Source organism: Zootoca vivipara, chromosome 12 (assembly GCF_965207765.1).
Source record: "Zootoca vivipara chromosome 12, rZooViv2.hap1.1, whole genome shotgun sequence".
NCBI lineage: Eukaryota > Metazoa > Chordata > Lepidosauria > Squamata > Lacertidae > Zootoca > Zootoca vivipara.
In genome coordinates, this window is record NC_142595.1 from 9,471,108 (window position 1) to 9,491,481 (window position 20,374).

The 20,374-nt window shown below is 43.8% G+C and overlaps 1 protein-coding gene across 1 annotated transcript; it reads right to left on the reverse strand.

The window, feature by feature from the left end:
- Window positions 1–11,222: 11,222 nt before the first annotated feature.
- CCDC122 (coiled-coil domain containing 122) lies at window positions 11,223–17,726 on the reverse strand. The gene is made up of 4 exons (XM_088655847.1): window positions 17,480–17,726; window positions 14,651–15,025; window positions 13,056–13,172; window positions 11,223–12,061 (listed from the first exon to the last, which is right to left on the reverse strand). The coding sequence occupies exons 1-4, from the start codon at window positions 17,591–17,593 to the stop codon at window positions 11,912–11,914; spliced, it is 756 nt and encodes a 251-aa protein (XP_088511973.1). The 5' UTR covers window positions 17,594–17,726; the 3' UTR covers window positions 11,223–11,911.
- Between the last annotated feature and the right edge of the window lie 2,648 nt (window positions 17,727–20,374).

The window sequence follows — 20,374 nt, forward strand, 5'->3', positions numbered from 1 at the left end:
CCGTCAGGCCTGGCCCCGCCCCCGGCGTTGCGTCGTTTCCGCGCAAGCGCAGCCGCCCTCGGCCGCGGCCGGAACGAGCTCTGAACACCACAGGGAAAAGGGGGGGTTTTTTTTTTAGCTCACCCTTTGCGCTTGCGCCAAGGTTTGGATTTCCGGGTGGCGGTTCGTACGTCATCACCGCGCGCCCTTTCTGCGCGGGTTGGTGTCTGCGCACGAGAAATGCTTCGCTGGGGAATCTCTGAGTTGTCAGTCTAGGGTTGCCGCCAGTCCTGTATAATACAGGATGGTCCTGTTTTTACATGTAAAATATTTCGTCCTGTATTGATACAGTTTTGTCCTGTGTTTCAGGTCTTCTCTCTCTCTCTCCCTTTCTGCCAATATAATTGTCCAGTAGCACCTTAGAGACCAACTAAGTTTGTTCCTGTATATATAAGCTTATAGCAAGAACAAATTTAGTTGGTCTCTAAGGTGCTACTTTGTCCATAGAGTTTTCTTGGCAGGGATACTGGAGTGGCTTGCCAATTCCTTCTCCAGGTGGATCACGTTTGGTCAAAACATAACTTCTCTAAGTTATTTAAGCCCCTTCGCCACGACAAGGCAGTGATCCATGAAGGGGAAAGACCTTGATGGGAAAGATGGAGGGCACTAGGAGAAGGGGACGACAGAGGACGAGATGGTTGGACAGTGTTCTCGAAGCTACGAACATGAGTTTGACCAAACTGCGGGAGGCAGTGGAAGACAGGAGTGCCTGGCATGCTTTGGTCCAGGGGGTCACGAAGAGTCGGACATGACTAAAGGACTAAACAACAACAAAGGTGCTACTGGACAATATATACCGTATATCGACTGCGTCAGACCATCACGGCTGCCTACTTTTATGCCAAGTTAGGGACCCTATCCAAATACATGTGATTGAAAGGGGGTGTGAAAGGTCATGTTTTCCAAATGCATGTGATTGAAAGGGGGTGTGAAAGGTCATGGTTTTAAGCTCCGTGTAGCGAAGTGTGAGTATGTGTGCGTGAGTGAGTGACAAATTCCAGAGGGGCCATCCTGCAAAAGATTGTAATGGATTGCTTTGAAGTCGCTTAAGCAGCAGGGGGGGAATTGTCCCCCAACCGTCCTGTATTTTGCCAGAACAAAAGTGGTAACCCTAATTGTGACCCCCACATCCCGCTTCTGTTTTAATTTAGTTTTTATTGAAGAATTTCTAAACAAATATTTACATGCATTAGCAGAAAAACAAACATAGAGCAATGGTTGTTGATGTTTTGAGTTTTTGGGCACCAGACCCCTCAATTCATCCCCAAATCCAGCAAGTGTTAAAATTAAATCAAGGCTTGGAGTGTTAAACTGGGTGTCAGACCCCTGAAGGAGCGTCTCCACCCCCATCATTGAGCCCGGACACTGAGGTCCAGCTCTGAGGCCTTCTGACAGTTCCCTTACTGCAAGAAGTGAGGTTACAGGGAACCAGGCAGAGGGCCTTCTTGGTAGTGGTGCCCACCCTTTGGAACACCATCCCATCAGATGTTAAGGAAATAAAGAACTATCAGACTTTTAGAAGACATCTGTAGGCAACCCTGTATCGGGAAATTTTAATGTCTAATGTTTTACTCTTTTTTTATGTGCTGTAGGCCGCCCAGGGTGGCTGAGGAAACCCAGAGGGGTGGGGTATAAATATTATTATTATTATTATTATTATTATTATTATTATTATTATTATTATTATTATGTCCCTGGATCCAGCATGTGCTACAATCTAATCTAATCATAGGTAGGTAGCCGTGTTGGTCTGCTGTAGCTGAAACAAAATAAAAAAATTCCTTCCAGTAGCACCTTAGAGACCAACTAAGTTTGTCATTGTATGAGCTTTCATGTGCATGCACACTTCTTCATCTAATCAATGCTATACTAGCTATACTAGCTTCCTGTGAAGTGATAGCCTGGGTGATGAGCCATTAGGGGGGATTAAAGAGCCTGGTGTAAAATGGCAAATGGGTGGGGGCTCCTTAACAGATAAAGCCAGAGTAGAAAGTGTGTGTGTGATGTAAACTAGAAGCAAAGCAGCAAGATGGAGAGAGAGTCTGAGCATGGTGTTTGATGTGTGCTTGAATCCAATGCTGCGGCTATGGGAGAAAGAAGACTCTCTTGGGGAGTTAATACTGTTAACCCCTCCATCATAGGCTCAGGTTATATGTATGTAAATAAACCATATATCATAAACACCTCATTTTCAAAAGGAAACATGAGCCCTGGGTAAGCTCCTGGAACCTTTGTAATCTTGCAGTGCTTGGAGATTGGGGGGCATTCAACAATAACATTGCCGTACGATTCTATATATTCACAAGTAAAAAGTTGAGGGTCAAAGGTAAGCTAGTTACTTATCTATCCTTATGAGTATTGGAGGAAGACGGTCTCTTTAAAAGAAGGGAAAGTTCTCAGCAAAAGAGCAGATGAGCCACCCAGTGTTTGCAATCTTCAAAGCAAATAAAATTATTGCTGTGGCACATCCATGTAGTGGCTCAAAAAATGAATGCCGAGGACTATATCCCAGTCTTAACACACACACAATAATATAGAAGCATACAAAGAGCCCTGCTGGATCAGGCCAATGGCCCACCTAGTTCGGCATCCTGTCCTCACAGCCTGTAGAAAACTAGTAAGCAGAACATGAGCACAAGAATATAAATATATGCCTAGCTGGGTAGAATCATAGAATCATAGAGTTGGAAGAGACCACAAGGGCCACCCAGTCCAACCCCCTGCCAAGCAGGAAACACCATCAAAGCATTCTTGGCATATGCCTGTCAAGCCTCTGCTTAAAGACCTCCAAAGAAGGAGACTCCACCACACTCCTTGGTAGCAAATTCCACTGCTGAACAGCTCTTACTGTCAGGAAGTTCTTCCTAATGTTTAGGTGGAATCTTCTTTCTTGAAGTTTGAATCCATTGCTCCGTGTCCGCTTCTCTGGAGCAGCAGAAAACAATCTTTCTCCCTCCTCCATATGACATCCTTTCATATATTTGAACATGGCTATCATATCACCCCTTAACCTTCTCTTCTCCAGGCTAAACATACCCAGCTCCCTAAGCCGTTCCTCATAAGGCATCGTTTCCAGGCCTTTGACCATTTTGGTTGCCCTCTTCTGGACACGTTCCAGCTTGTCAGTATCCTTCTTGAACTGTGGTGCCCAGAACTGGACACAGTACTCCAGGTGAGATCTGACCAGAGCAGAATACAGTGGTACTATTACTTCCCTTCTAGATGCTATACTCCTATTGATGCAGCCCAGAATTGCATTGGCTTTTTTAGCTGCTGCATCACACTGCTGACTCATGTCAAATCTGTGGTCTACCAAGACTCCTAGGTCCTTTTCACATGTCCTGCTCTTAAGCCAGGTGTCACCCATCCTGTATTTGTGCCTTTCATTTTTTTTGCCCAAGTGTAGTACCTTACATTTCTCCTTGTTAAAATTCATCTTTTAACAAGTACTTTGGCTTGTTACTTATATATGTTTGTGTGTGTGTTTGCTTTGAAAGTACACAGCAGCTGGAGATCAGTGTCATGATTAGATGCTCAAAAATGCTTAGTAAATAGGACAAATTGGTTTTCTCCTCACCACCTTTCTGAACTGTCATTTAACTCAATGTGGGGGGCTAACACTCCTGCTGCTCCAGGCTGGCTCCACTTGGGAGTCTAGGAAAAGGAGGGAGAAACAAGTGAAAAAGAAGAAGGGAACAAATTGGTTAGGGCAATTTGAAATATTGGAAATAATTCATGTGATATAATTGTGTTTTAATTGGAAAATTAATAAATAGATTAAAAAAAATTGGTTAGGGCAGTGCTTTGCCTCCTCCACCCCTCCCTGCCTGCTGTTGCTGTTCTACAACATGAATATGTGTATGGCCGGGTGGACTATTGAACATTTACACAGCTTTGCAACTATTGTGGACTTGTAAAGTTATTTTCTATGTCAATATCAAATAGGCCTATAGTGGTTTCTGGTGTCGTTTAAAGTGAAAACACAAGAATCTAGGGAACAGTAGTTTACCCCTCACAGAGCTATACAGGAAGGTTATTTGGGGGGGCGGGTTGTTATGTATTTTCCCATTTTGTATTTTTATGCAGTAAACTGCCCTGTGATCTTTGGATTAAGGACGGTATCTAAGTTAAATTTTAAAAAATAAAAAATTGTTAACACCCTTAACAAACTACAGTTCCCATTAGGGAATGTGCTTTAGATGTGCTTTACATTTGTGGTGTGTACGCAGCCCCAATCTTCTGCCTTAATCTGGAACATATATAAGTACTATGCTACTCTCCCATTTTGTGGATATGGGTGGGCACAATGTTTGTTTGACCCACCTCCTTTTCTGGGATGGGCAGAAACAGCGGCGAGCATAGTGGCAACATGCAGTACCACCCATCCAATAGGGCAAGAGGGGGATGGCTGTAGCTTGGTGATAGGCAGCCACCCAGGTGAGGCTGCCAGCAGCGGAGAAGTAGCACCAGCCCTGATTTCAGCCCAGAAGGTATGTTGGAGAGTATGGTAGGGCATCCCTATTTTCATTGGACAAATGTTGGGTGGTACAGTTATGTGACCCCCCCCCCCCGAGCCAAGGAGATAAGTAACTAGACAATCTTTAGACACCTGAAGGCAGCCCTGTATAAGGAAGGTTTTTTTTTAATGTTTAATGCTTTACAGTGATACCTCGGGTTAAGAACTTAATTCATTTCAGAGGTCTGTTCTTAACCTGAAACTGTTCTTAACCTGAGGTACCACTTTAGCTAATGGGGCCTCCCGCTGCCACCGTGCCACCACTGCACGATTTCTGTTCTCATCCTGAAGCAAAGTTCTTAACCCGAGGTACTATTTCTGGGTTAGTGGAGTCTGTAACCTGAAGTGTCTGTAACCTGAGGTACCACTGTATTATGTTTTTACATAGGTTGGAAGCCACCCAGAGTGGTGAGGGCAGGCATCCCCAAACTGTGGCCCTCCAGATGTTTTGGCCTACAACTCCCATGATCCCTAGCTAACAGGACCAATGGTCAGGGAAGATGGGAATTGTAGTCCAAAACATCTGGAGGGCCGAAGTTTGGGGGTGCCTGAGCTAGAGCAACCCAGTCAGATGAGAGGAGGAGGAGGAGGAGGAGGAGGAGGAGGAGGAGGAGGAGGAGGAGGAGGAGGAGGAGGAGGAGGAGAAGAAGAAGAAGAAGAAGAAGAAGAAGAAGAAGAAGAAGAAGAAGAAGAAGAAGAAGAAGAAGAAGAAGAAGAAGAAGAAGAAGAAGAAGAAGAAGAATAATAATGATGGACTTCCCTGTTTTTATCTGAGAAACATTGGATGGTATGTATGAGACAATCTAACAAAAAACCTGTATACACCTCATGCACAAAGGATTTAGCAGGAATGATCACCGGAAGTAGTATTTGGCAGTGGAATTGTTTGTTAAATCTTCTTTTCATATAAAACTTGGGCTTTGTTTGTACACCCTCAGAGAGGTCTGAGCACAGCGGCTTAAGGCTTGCTGGGAATTGTAACTCTGCGAGAGGGTAAACTACAGTGCCCGGAATTATTTGAGGGAAAGAATGGGCTTAGAATGGACTTTAAAGGGGTACACCTTTAAAGGGCCTCTTTGTATTATTGAGAAAGAAGCCATGTTTACTGAAGTGCTTTGGATGCTCACTCCCAAGCATACATTCACTTCTAGCCCACGAGATGTTTAGTTGTGCTGGCTTCCCATAGAACATGTACGATGCTAACACTGGTCTGGGCAAAGCGAGCATGCTGTGGCAAGCCCCACCCTTACTATGCTGGATCTTTATAAGAGAGGCTGCATGGATAGACGTACAAGCTAAGGAGCTTTGAAGCTGCCAGTGCATGTTCGGGCATAGTTGGTATTCTGGCTCAGCGAGTTGTTTAAGCCATTTTTATAATGGCTGTTGCTAAATATTTTTATTAGTAGAATAAAAATATTTTGAGTGCTAGGGACAGCATGGCCCAGAGAAATACTGAGGCACATTAGTGACATATTCTTGTAAGTACACAAGGGGAATCCCTACATGAACAATAAAAGCAACTGATATGGGGTTTTAACAGTCAATATGTTGTTGTTGTTTAGTCGTTTAGTCGTGTCCGACTCTTCGTGACCCCACGGACCATAGCACGCCAGGCACTCCTGTCTTGCACTGCCTCCCACAGTTTGGTCAAACTCATGTTCGTAGCTTCGAGAACACTGTCCAACCATCTTGTCCTCTGTCGTCCCCTGTCAATATACAATACTTAAAATACAGGTCCAGCAGAATAAAACACTATAAAAGAATAAGAAATTTAACTAAGAACTGTAGCCGCAATATCATCATCGGAGGGCAGGGGAAATTGTTATAATATGTTATTCAATAAAAGAGATTTACGTTTTTTAATAGCTAAGGTGCAGAATTTGGCCACAGCGTAGGATACTGAGCTCAAAGAGTCTTCCAGAAGGAATCACAAACAAAATGATACACTGCAGAGCGGACAGGGCAGAGAAGTTAGCTTCACGCAGGTATAGTCTCTGATTTCTTGGGAGAAACCCGGAGAGCAGGGTACTTGAGACGGCTGTAAGGAGGCTGGGACTTCAGTCCCCGCAACTGATCCATGGGGCAAGTCCTACCAGGCATGAGCTGCTAAGCGCATTAGGCCTGACATCCCGCCAATTCTGTACAAATTGTACTCTTAGAGTTGACTCCAACTTGCACAGTGTGATTTACTGTCAGGTTTTTTTTTGCGTGTGTAGACCCTTTAACCTTCCCCAAATAATTTCAGACAAGACTCAAATTTTTTGTTTGGTTTTTGGCAGAATTTAGGCCACAACTTTATTGATTACAATCAAGTGAGTGGTTGCATAGACTCTGGTTCGACTAGCTCCCTGCACCCTTGCAGGCAGGGCTGACCCAGGGCACATCATAGGTCAGCCTTGGGTAAACACCCAGCATAGTGGAAGGCGGGGTCAAGCCACTCCACCAGTCAGATGGCCCCCTGGACTTTGGCTCCAGGCACAACCCATCTCAGGGTTGACCAACCATGAGTCCGTGGATTCCTTCGTAAAGGAATATCCAACGCATAGGGATGGCTAGGCATCCTTCCACCCCTATCCACCTAGAGTCCCAGGGTTCCTTTAACGGAATATCCATTGCATAGGGATGGCCAGACCGCTCTGAAACCCCTATCACCTGAACCAGAGCCTATCCGCAACCTTACAAGTTGTGACGATTTGCTACGTGGCAGGCGAAACCCAAATGGCACCAGCCAATCAGCCAAGTGGGGAAAATTCCTGCCGTGCCCCTGTCCCAACGGCAGACAACACACAATGGCATAACAAGGTCAAGCATGCAAGCCCTAAATATAGGGAGAGGTGGGTGGGTGTTCTGATGCACTGGCCCAAAAGAGGAAGCTCAGGGACACGTGCATGGGCTTAAATAGAGGTCCCTCGATACAAATTTGCTGGCATCCCTTTGGTCTGATTGCACCCAGCATCGAGGGACCTCCAATAGGGAGTTGTGGCCATCCAAACGTTCCCACCCACAACACAGGGTCTGGTTGCCAGGTCACACCGCAACACATGCCCTCTTGTTAGGGAGGACCCAATTTCCTGAAAGGAGGTAATCCTGCCAGTGTTTGAAACACTGGGTCAGTTGCAGCACCTTTATCCCAGCAAAGATCAGCCTAGCCCCAGCTGCATGAGAATACCTGGATATAACTTGTCCTTTTTTTCCACTTGTTAACCTGAAGGCAGGGCCTGTCTCTCATTTTTTTGCACTGATGTGAGCCGCTGTAGGAGACACAATTTGTCTGGAAAGGAGGATAAAATTACAGTTAATTAACTTAAATTAAACAGCCCTTGGTGTGCGGACGATACTGCTTGGAATCAGGTATGAGGCTTTGAGAAGCGTGACTCATGTGGGTAGCTGGCCTCTAGCTAATGATGCATCAAAATCCAAACATGTTGGGATAGATAATTGCAACACTTCCTTCACCCCAAATTTGTTGGCAAGCAAGAATGCCTTCCCCTCTGTTTGTAGTCCTATTTGTAAAACAATGAAAGGGTAAATGGGGAGCTGGGGGCAAATTTCAGGGGGCTGCTGAAATTTACCAGAGTGCTTAATGCTCTGTTCCTGTTAGATTTCTCAGCTGCCCTGTTTGGAAGCGCATGGGAGAGGGTTGACTGGAGGAGCGCTGTTCCCCCACCACCACCAAAATCCCTTCAGAATGGGGCTTTCTTCAAAATCTACAATGGTGACTGTCATAACAAGATAACTTTGGGAACTCTGACAAGATAACTTTGGGAACAATGACAATGTTAAGGCAACAAGAATTGGGAATTTTTATTCTTATTCTTATTTTTATGTTGTGTTTTAATGTTTGTCTAAGGTTGTGTCAAAGGAGCAGCTGGGGGAAAACCAATCCTCAGAACCCCTCCATCCCTGTCCTTTCAGTGGCAGGGGGGGGAGAGGGGGGAGGGGGAGGTCAAACCCAGCCTCAAAATGGACCCCTTTGATTCTCAACGCCCACGGGTCCTACTGGTGGCAGAAGTGGACTTGTGGGGGGGAGGGAAATTGGAGGGACAGATTTTATATTGTGTGTTTTGTTTGTATAAAAAACCAATAAAAAATTATTTTTTTAAAAAAAGATAACTTTGGGAACTCTGGTCAGTACTACTCTGAAAAATCTGCAGGGGAGCCCTCCACCCTAAAAGTGAAACAAGAGAGATTGTTTGCCCCTTCTTAGATCTCCTCCCCAAATACAGGATTTGAAAGAACAGCAAGCAATGCACTTCATAAATTATGCCACAGTTGTACACAGAGCCACCTCGCTTTCATTACTGATATTGCTGAAGGTCATAGATGCAGGCCTTTGAACATGAACTTGGCGAGCACATAATGCTCTCGGGAACATTACAAAGCAAGCACGGTATGTCCTGCGAGTTCTACTTTGGACTTCATAATGATTTGAACTAGTGCACCTCCCCCCTCCCTCCCCCAAGCTTCCTAAATACTCAGATGCCCTGGGGAAATTAAACTTCCAAGGATGCTTGGGCCTTGGGCACTACCATTCCTGACATTCCACTACTCCAGCTGCTGCCAGGTAAATGTGAAGAAAACATGCAGCGTTGGTGGGCTTTCGGGGTGTGTGTGTGTGGTAGGATTAGGCATTCACATGCTGTCACAACCCTCATTATGTCATCAAGAGTGCAACAGAGTCCAAAGTTGGAAGTGTGAAATGAATAACCTACTTTTAAAAGCTGTGTGGTTTGCTGAGTCCAATCCTGAATCAAATTGAGGAGAATTCTCTCAGTACAGGTACCACTGGGGCTGCTCATTCTGCAAACATCACAGGTTCATAGTCCTTAATTTAACCAGCCTATCAAGTGCCACTTTGTTCCATTGAAAGAGGTATAGATCTGTATTTGAGATTATGAGGTGTGCTGTTGGATTTCATGCATTTTCTTGCGGTTGTTCTCAATTTCTTACCCACCCTTCACCATAAGGTCCCAAGGCCCTTTCAACCGACCCATTCAATGTTGACATCTGGAGCCCAGGCAAGTACCCAGTTTCAAATCACATTCCAGCTGTGAACTACCGGTAACTGGATAGTCTTTGTTCTACAACTGCACTAATTATAACAAGCCAAGCTTGAGTCACTCAGGTATTGTGGCTTGTCAGGATCATGCTGGTTCAAAACCCTAAGCAACAAAATTGGTGAGTTGTGAAACAACTGTTAGGCCACCACATGTGGCAGGTAGAATACTTTCAGCCAGGTGAGTCACTTATCCTGTGCAGCTCTCAACAAGAACTCCCTCAAGAAAAAAAAAAATCAGCGTTGTCCAAAAACGCTTCTGTGCAGGCATAACTCTTCTCCACAAGGTGGAGTCACAGACTGACTTATTACTAAGGTTCAGTCCTCACTGCAAAAGGAGGAACCACCTCTAGGTCAGCTCTCCCTACCTGACACTCTGCAGATTACAACTCCCCTTATCTCTGATCCTTGGCTGTGCTAATTGGGGCTGGTGAAGACCAAAACATCTAGACTAGGGCACCAGTTTGTGGGAGGCTGCCCTAAGTAAGCACTTGGAACTTCCAGCTGGTTTCAATTGCATCAGTGCAGTAATCCAGAACCCATAAGCATTCTCAGTATACCTGCAGGCAGAGTAACCTCACAATATAATTTAAGTCTTATATCTTTTGGTTGTACCACCCATGCACCCAGCCTGGACTTATAGGCTTCAAACTTCTGTTTAGAAGTTATGTTAAAATGGATGCTACTTTATATAGTTGCTGCTTTTAGTGCCTTTCAATGCATTAGTAATCTTTATGGCGGGTGGCGCTGTGGGTTAAACCACAGAGCCTAGGGCTTGCCGATCAGGTGGTCAGTGGTTCAAATCCCCGCGACGGGGTGAGCTCCCGTTGTTTGGTCCCTGCTCCTGCCAACCTAGCAGTTCGAAAGCATGTCAAAGTGCAAGTAGATAAATAGGGACCGCTCCGGCGGGAAGGTAAACGGCGTTTCCGTGCACTGCTCTGGTTCTCCAGAAGCGCCTTAGTCGTGCTGGCCACATGACCCGGAAGCTGTACGCCAGCTCCCTCGGCCTATAGAGCAATATGAGCGCTGCAACCCCAGAGTCGTCCGCGACTGGACCTAATGGTCAGGGGTCCCTTTACCTTTAATCTTTATGGCATTTTATAATATTCTATTGGAAGCCAATGTGACAATGCATTTGAAGAACTGGGACTAGAAAGATATAATCCTGAGAACTGGGGCATGGGAAGAGGGTGAACCTGAAAGTGGGGGAATATTGACATCACTCCCTTGTCATGGTCTGAGCGGTTCACTGCCTGCCTCTTCCATGCGGGAGAGATTGCATGCAGTGGAGATCCTTGGCATGAAATCCTTGGAGATCCTTTCTGCTTTGAACTAGTAGGATTGGCGGTCTAAAGATGCAGTGAAGGAGCTGCTGGGTCAGATGGCTTTAAAAAGAGGCAAGAGGGATGCAGACATGGTGGTGGGTTGCAGGGAGGGGGGCAGTCCTAGCAAGAGCTATTAGATGGCCTAACTGAAATAGAGTCCCCAACTTCAGGGGCAGTCTACCTCTGAATACCAGATGGGGGCACCATTTTCTGGTTCACCTCAGGTGGCAGAATGTCTTGGGCCAGCCCTGCCTTGCACCAAACAAAAGGATAAGCTGCGTAGCTTGGAAGAAAAACCCTTTCAAAAATTTTATTCCACTTTTTAAAGGTTCTTTGGCATTTAGTTAGACCTTACATAGAGAGTAGTGCAAAACTTCACTGTCCAGGCAGCATTTCTCAAACAGCCTCTGCGATACAGGGCCTAAAACTTACATAGTTGAAAAATATGTTTGATAGACTGAAAAATATTTTACAGACAGACACATGAGTGTCCCAGATACAGTAATAAAACAGGGAACGCCCTTATATTCCATTCTGCTTAAGTCTTCTTTTAATACTGGAATAGCAAAGAAACAGGTTGTAACAATTCAGTCCGTCAGAAGGAAAACAGAAAGTAACTGATTGTTCAGAGATACAGTACTGGAACCCCAAATATTTAAGTGCAGGTCCTCCTATCTAATGCCTATAACAACACCTCTGCCCTCTTTTTCTTCAGAGAAGGGGCAAGTTTGAATAGCTGGTGGCTTCTTTAAGCTATATTTGAGGGGCTTAAATTTAATTAGCACAACCAAGATTTATAAGAACAGCAAATCAGAGAGTAAGCAGGTTGCTTGAACGTCTGTTTTTTTTCCTATGGTAAGTATAAGACAAACTTAATGGTTTGTTACATAAAGAGAGCAGACCATATCTTTAAAATGAACATATAGTCCGCTTGTGGCCCGTGGGCCACAGGTTGCCGACCCCTAATATAGTCTATCAATCAGATACTTCGAGGAGATTCCTTAGTTCTGCCACTTTTTCTTCCATTTGCTGAAGGTTACAGTGCCGCTGTCTTTTGCTGGACTGAAATTTGTTCACTTGACAATGCAAACGCTTTAGTATAGCTTCATATCTTTTATTCTGCACCTGTTACAGTAAGAATAAAGACAGCTGAGAAATGCTTGAGCGCAACAGACATACAGCAAACAGATGTAAGGTCACAAAGGTTTTTTAGGATGCAGTTCTCTCCCACAGTGGGTTTTATTTCTGAGTTGACATTAAATACTGCCCCTTCCACCATCCCTGACCATTGGTCATTCTGACTATGTAGAGAGAAAGACCACGAGGCCAGAAGAGAGATCTAGTGGGTGTTGTCAACATATTGCTAGCAGACTACTCCAAAACTTCACACCAAAGTGGACAAGGCAGACTCCTGTTGGACTTCACAAAGAGATTTTGAGATACCTACCACAACTTTTTGGAGCTTCATTAAAATCTCTTTGTATGCAGTTATTAAACCCTCATTTGCATTGCTCCTGTTATCTATTATTATTATTTCCTGTTGTTCCCCAGACTGTCTCAGGGCAGGTTACAGCAATATAATCAGTGTGGAGAGGACCTTACACACATCGGTACTCACCGATGTACCATTTTAGGAATCAATATGTTGTAGTCATTTGCACAAAGATCAATTAGCTCCTCTATGTGCTGGTCTGTAGTATACAGTGAAACAGGCGACACGGCCATCAGGGTCTATGTTGAGAGTCAATAAGACCCAAATATTCACAATATTGGTACCCAACATTTGATTCTGTAACATAGGAATATTTTTCCAGCTCATCATGTGCTACTGATACAAATTCTCAAGTAAGTGGTTCATGTGATAAATAATAAATAACAATAAGCAGAATATCATAACTATCCCACATTGCAATAAAGTAAAATACCAGCTTTTGTTGTTCTGTGTTTATGGATTGGAGGTGGGAGAGAACACCAGCAATACTGATTTGTTTTTATTCATATTCCTAGACTACTGGGATTTTCAAAAATGTATAAGCTTTAGAATTAAGAGTTCTTTTTCTAGAAGACATGAACCACAACACAGCTGGTGACATATTCTATTCTAATGACTGAAAATCACCTGAATTTCTTTTCGAAGCCTAGCATGCACATTTCTTTCATCTCTAAGTGCATTTTCCTTTCCACTGATAGCTTCTTTCAACACATTAATTTCAGCTTCCAAATATGTGATTTCATCCTACAGATAGATAAAAGAATATGAAAATATTTTTCTGTTAACAGATCTTTTTTGGAATTTAAACAACAATTGGGATTGTTTCAAGATTCAGTGCTAGAAGATTTAAGTAAATGCCAAAATGGAATCTAAATAGTAATTAGGAAATGCACAACAACAGAAGGAGAAATGAAAAACAAAATAAACATAGAATGGGTAGAACAGAACAGAACAGAAACAGAACTTTGGCTTTTCAAGCATGCAATAGAGTGCTTAGCAACTAATGTGGTTTTCCATGTCCAAGCATGTTGATTCTTAGACCCAAACTAGATGAGATAGAGGAGATCAATAATTGGACCTCCCAACATTTTCTCTTTGTTTTAAAGCAGTTATGGGATGCTCCTAATCTCATAAACTAAGTAGCTCTGAGGGGCATTTAACCCTAATGCATTTCCTGATCGAAATGACACCCAAAGCTACTCCTACAGAAAGTGTCACCACTTGAGGTCAGATTGTAGCAACAGGACATTTATAAGTACTGTACAGTTACTACTTCTCATAGCTGAAGATCTGGGTACTGTTGCTATTCCTGATTTCTTCATGGACTTGGACATGTCTGTGGTACCCATGCAGGACATGTATATTGAAATTAGTTAAGCAGTTTTGATTTTTGCTTTAGATATGCTCTGTATACTTCATACTTTGTTCCTACTGTGCATTCCAGATTGCTAAATCAAAAGGTTGCCAGCCACCAGCTGGCTATTTACATGTGCTGTGGCTTTGGGCTACTTCTACAACACTCAAACACATATACTGACATACACAAAGAAGTGTCCAGGGCAGCTGTCTACTAGCTCCACCTGCTATTCCGGCTGAGACCCTACCTGCCTGTGCACTGTCTCACCAGAGTGGTACACGCTTGGACTACTGCAATGCGCTCTACGTGGGGCTACCTTACCTTTGAAGGTGACTCAGAAACGACAACTAATCCAGAATGCGGCAGCTGGACTGGTGACTGGGAGCGGACGCCAGGACCATATACTTCCAGTCCTGAAAGACCTACGCTGGCTCCCAGTACGTTTCTGAGCACAATTCAAAGTGTTGGTGGTGACCTTTAAAGCCCTAAATGTCCTCGGCCCAGTATACCTGAAGGAAAGTCTTCTCCACCTCCACCGTCCAGCCTGGACACTGAGGTCCAGATCCCAGGGCTTTCTGGTGGCTCCCTCACTGTGTAAAGTTACAGGGAACGAGGCAGAGGGCCTTCTCGGTAGTAGCACCCACCCTGTGGAATGCCCCCCCCCAAGATGTCAAAGAGAATTGTTGCAAACAGCAGCATTTGGTCACAAACGTAGAGAATGGTGAGAAACATCACTTATCTCCTTGTGAAGAAAGTATTATGCTAGGTCCCAGTCAGATACATATAGAAAATACAATTTTGCATAGAAGATAACAAAGCTGAAAAAGCCACTTAATTGGACCTGAGATTGGTTAGTAGTATTTACTTCTGGATTCTGAAGAACAGACATTAATTCCTCCTTGTTTGTAATCATTGCTTTGACTGCAGCTCTTTTCTTAGTGAGCTCAGTCATAAGTGGCAATTTGTTTTCTGCCTCCACAAAATGGTCTCTATGAGCAGCCATTTTTGCATAGTAGGCACTGTTTCGTTGAAGCATCAGTTTATACTCTTCTTGGAGTGCTTCTGTATCAAATCCAAGCTTTAGATTCTCAACATACAAGGCTGTGATCTGAACGGCCAGATTTTCACAATGATCTTTTGTACTTATTATGGCTTCATCTTGATGATACATTTGCTTTTCTGTTGCCTTTCTGTTTGCCATAACATGTTTCATTTGCGCCTCAAGATCCTGAAGCTGAGTCTATGGGAAAATATAGTAATATACAGTGAAAAGTTAATACTTTTGGTGGATAGCATTAAATTATTTATACAATGGTGTAATTGCTTGAGGTTCAGTTAACTAGTTATTTTTTATTTATTTAAAAGAAAACAAAATTGTGAAAGCATTATAATTAGTAGAATAAGAATTTATAGCACTGTAAAAAGTACATATAACTCTGATTTATCTAGAAATTTGGCTTTCCAATTTATTAAATTGAAGAGAATAGTTTTATTGTTTTGCTGTTGGCTTTTCCTGATTAAAATGATCTGTGATGTTGTCACAATGCCCTAGTAAAAGGTAAAGGGACCCCTGACCATTAGGTCCAGTTGTGACCGACTCTGGGGTTGCGGCGCTCATCTCACTTTATTGGCCAAGGGAGCTGGCGTACAGCTTCCAGGTCATGTGGCCAACATGACCAAGTCGCTTCTGGCGAACCAGAATAGTGCACGGAAACACTGTTTACCTTCCCGCTGTAGCGGTACCTATTTATCTACTTGCACTTTGATGGGCTTTCGAACTGCTAGGTTGGCAGGAGCTGGGACCGAGCAACGGGAGCTCACCCTGTCGCGGGGATTCAAACTGCCGACCCTCTGATCGGCAAGCTCTAGGCTCTGTGGTTTAACCCACAGCGCCACCTGCGTCCCAGTCACAATGCCCTACATCAGGGGTAGGTTGGTGGGTCCAAGTAGCATCCACCCAATAATTCTTAAAGATCTCAAATGTGAAATCGCTGCTCTTCTAAGAAAAAATATGTAGCTTGTCCCTAAAATCATCCTCCATATGGTACAGACAATTGGAAAGAGGTCAATGCTGTAGTGCCTATATAGCCTTGGGCCTTGCATGCATGCTTCCTAAGGTGGGGTTACCAGATGTCCCCGTTTCCCGGGGACAGACCCCAGTAGGGTGAATAAGTCCCCGGACAAATTCCATCCCCCGAATGTCCCCGGATTTCATCTAATGTCCCCGGTAAATGCAGCAACAGCAGTCTCAGCAGCCTGGAGCAGTTGGCTCTGGCTGGCTTCATGAGCTGCTCGGAAGTCCCCATATGATGGTGGTGCAGGGGCTCTAAGATGCAGCTTCCGGTCTGCCTCCACCTTCCCTGACCCCAGCAACTAAGCTGTGAAGGGAGGCTTCATGCTGCCTATCAGAGCAGCCTCCCAACTCCTACTTGCGTGCAAGCAGGAGCGGGCAGGGATCTCTGTTAGGCAACAGGAAGCCTCCCTTCCCAACTGAGAGATGCCTGCCCCCTCCTGCCTGCACGCAAGTAGGAGTTGGGGTGGGGCTGCTCCGAAAGGCAGTTAATTAATTAAAGTGTCCCCGGATTCATTGGAGAAAAAAAATCTGGTAACCTTATCCTAAGAGCATATCATATGCTTGGCCACTTTGAGAACAGGATGCTGGCCTGATCCAGCAGACTCTTCTTATGAGCTGACATTCATTCCATATTTATGGTTGGGTTCGACACAACCAGATCAAAGTGTTTTTGGTCATACTGTACAGAACTAATTTTACATGGATGAGTCCTAAAAACTGCCCTCTTGGACAATTCTTGTCATGTATTTGCCATGTATTTGAGCTGAAACTGAGCAGAGTTTCAGGGTGGCATTTCCTTTTATGCAAGTGTTATTTTCTCAAAGTCATATTAAAGGTAAAGGGACCCCTGACCGTTAAGTCCAGTCGCGAACGACTATGGGGTTGCGGCACTTATCTCGCTTTACTGGCCAAGGGAGCCAGCATACAATTTCTGGGTCATGTGGCCAGCATGACTAAGCAGCTTCTGGCAAACCAGAGCAGCACACGGAAATGCTGTTTACCTTCCCGCCGAAGTGGTACCTATTTATCTACAGTACAGTGGAACCTCGGTTTATGAACACCTCGGTTTATGAATTTTCGGTTTATGAACACCGCGGACCCATCTGGAACGGATTAATTCACTTTCCATTACTTTTAATGGGAAAGTTCGCTTCAGTTTATGAACGCTTCAGTTTATGAACAGACTTCCGGAACCAATTACACCCATGTTTCAGTTTATGAACGCTTCAGTTTAAGTACTTCACGGACCCGTCTGGAACGGATTAATCCACTTTCCATTACTTTCAATGGAAAAGTTCGCTTCAGTTTATGAACGGTTACTCCGCAGACCGTCTGGAACGGATTAACCCACGTTCCATTACTTTCAATGGGAAAGTTCGCTTCAGTTTATGAACGCTTCAGTTTATGAACAGACTTCCGGAACCAATTGTGTTCATAAACCGAGGTACCACTGTACTTGCACTTTGATGTGCTTTCAAACTGCTAGGTTGGCAGGAGCTGGGACCGAGCAACGGGAGCTCACCCCGTTGCAGGGATTCGAACCGCCGACCTTCTGATCGGCAAGCCCTAGGCTCAGTGGTTTAACCCACAGCGCCACCTGGGTCCCTAAAGTCATATTACCTGCAACCTAATAAGGACAGCCTTGTTGCTTTCTATTTCAGAGGCTTGGGCATGTTGTTGTTCTGCTATTTGCTGCACAGCTTCATCTAACAACGATGAACTTGGATTAGCCATGCCTAAAAAAAGAAGAAGAAAAGACAGAAAGAGTTGGAGAGAAGCAGCTTTGAAAAATAACTGCAAACTACATCTAACACAAATCCTGCTATTTGAAGAGCTGCTTTGAAAGTTGAGTTCATACAAGTAGGGTCCTGTGAATAAATGTTAAATATTCACATATTTTAATATGATATGGAAAGTATGTTCTATTGTATCCAAAAAGCAGGTTGCCCAACTCATCTTTCTCTTCCTCTTAACTCTACTCACTCTGAAAACCCTCTCCAGAAGAAATCCCTTCGCAGAGGGAAGATGCTGAAGCGTGTCTGTGTACACACTACATTGTGCACATTCAGAGCACGTTTCCCCCTTCAGAGAATTCTGGGCACTGTAGTTTGTTAAGGTTTGCTGGTAATTGTAACTCTTTGAGGGGTTAACTACAGTGCCCAGAATTCTTTGAGGCAGAGAAATGAGCTTCAAATAAGCTTTAAAGGTATTGTGCATATATGCACACCAAGAGGGGTTTGGCAAGTTGCCTTCTCCTTGCAGAAACCTTAGTAACACATTATTTTTCTTGGAAAATTTGGCATGGATCCCAAAGTGCACATTTTTATAAAGTGCACATCCTTCGATTGCTTATCCCTTCCTCCGTTTTGTTCTGAAACTTTCCAGGATCCTCTCTGTCAAATCAATTGCATTATTATTTTGCCTTTGTTTTGTCTTTTAAATGTTAATTTCATAATTTTATATCATCAAGCTAGCTAAAATAGCAAATATAATGATAGGACATCCAATGACTCATTCAAAATAATGAATGCAAACAGAAATTACCTTTCAACATTAAATAGATTTTCAATGCCTTTCTGAGACTATTTCAACCAGACCTTAGCTGAGATAGTTCACAATCTGTATGACAGTATTATGGCATGTGAGTGAGTTTTCTTCAGTTTCTGTGTGGGAATATGATTCCCTCACAACAGAATAGTACTTGGCAAGACCTTCTCTTTAAACTGAAAAAATAGCTTTTCATCGAAAACTGACCGACTGAGGGTGAGGGAAAAAGAATTTCTTCCACAAAGACTTCCTCAAGTCAGGTTTTGAGGAGACCGGACAGGAAAAAAACGGTGGCAAAACCACAGAAAAGAGCTGACTCAGTTAATGGCATGGGTTTAGAAATAAAATTGCATGCCATTTATTTCAGAGGCAAAAGCGGCTGAGCCAATGCAGTGTCAAAAAACCTGACAATTTTATCTGTCTTTTGGTGACATGTTATCCATGCTTACTCTTATCCTCGTAAAATGACGCTGTTGATAAATGTAAAGAAAGAGCAGCCAATTGAGGCCTGCGGCAGTTAAAATTTAAGGAGGTAATCACAAAACCTCGTTATTTTCCCCAATGCGGCCTCTTTTCCTCCCCTTTTCCTTGGGCCTATAGGCTCAGTAAATATCTTAGCATGTTCCTCAAACACACTTCTTCCACCCCAAATTCAGCAAAAAACTGGAATATGTCGCCACGGCTGTTCAAAAGTGGTTATGATGCCGCTTCAAATGGGCCCAGGTGGGTCCGTTTCAATTGAGCAATCAATTAAAATGGCGTTTTTACCTCAGGCTGTTACTCAGTGGCTTATTTATTTATTTTCTTATTTTACGGAAATTATATACCACCCTATACTAGGAGGTCTCAGGGCGGTTCAACAGAACAAAATCAGAATATAAATATATAATCAAAATAAAAAACAACCCAATAACCCCACACTCCCCACAAGAAAACCCCACATTTTAAAAGGGCGTAGGATGTACACAGTGTTTTTTTTCCTGGGGGGTACGCAGGGATACGCATACCCCTAAACATTGTGTGAATCTTAAGTTTGGCCTCATTGAGGGGCAGTATTACAACAGGAGTAGGAAAATGAGAGTACCCCTAAACATTTTTTTAGAAAGAAAGAAAAAAGCACTGGATGTACGACTGAGTTCTCCGTTTGCAAGGAGTTTTAGGATTGTGGCAGATTTTTTTTTAGGGGGGGGGTCTCCCACAGGAGATTCATATCCACAGAGAAAGTTAAAACGTTCGAAAATAGCTAAGCTGCTTTCCTCTGTTACTCATACATTGCTATTTGAGGTACCCAAGGAATCTTGATAACTTGCAAATTCAAAAAAAATGAATTTGATATCAGTTGATAGGACGGAAGGACATAATTGATATTGTCGCAACCTGAGAGATTCCAGGGGTTTTAGAATGAGCAACAGCAGAGACTTTATGAGATATACAAATTGTTGCTGGTTTTTGTGTTGAATATATGCTATATGGTCATTTATGGACCTAATAGGTATCTAAAGCCATTTGCCCATGTTGCTATGCAACCAATCCATGCAGAATGTAGGCACCCTATACAGTGGTACCTCCTGTTGTGGATGGGATCAGTTCCAGAGGTCCGGTCGGATCCTGAGGTTTCCACAACCCGAGGACCGCTGCTACGCATGCACACGCGGCGAAACCTGGTGAAATACTTCCGGGTTTGCCGTGCACACATCCCGAAGTTTACGTAACCAGAGGTACGACTGTACGTATATAGAGATGAGCAAACCAGTGATATTTTAGGGAGCAGGCTAGCAGGCGGGGCCCATTAGTTACATCATAACAGTTGCTGTGTGTAGGTTTTACTTTATTTGTTTTTTATGCTGCATTTTGGAAATGTACATCCAGGTTTCCCCCCTTTAAATTTCATGGGGGGCCCCCCCAAGAGATTGGGGCCCTAAGGTATAGCTTGTTTAGCTTATACGTAAAATCCGACACTGGGCCAAC

Excerpts from the sequence above, each read along its gene's own strand:
- CCDC122 (XM_088655847.1), bottom strand. The coding sequence starts at position 17,593 with ATGGCTAATCCAAGTTCATCGTTGTTAGATGAAGCTGTGCAGCAAATA. Across the intron at positions 15,026-17,479 it reads CTGTCCTTATTAGGTTGCAG|ACTCAGCTTCAGGATCTTGA; the intron begins GTAATATGACTT and ends ATTTTCCCATAG. Across the intron at positions 12,062-13,055 it reads GGCTTCGAAAAGAAATTCAG|GTGCAGAATAAAAGATATGA; the intron begins GTGATTTTCAGT and ends TTACTGTAACAG.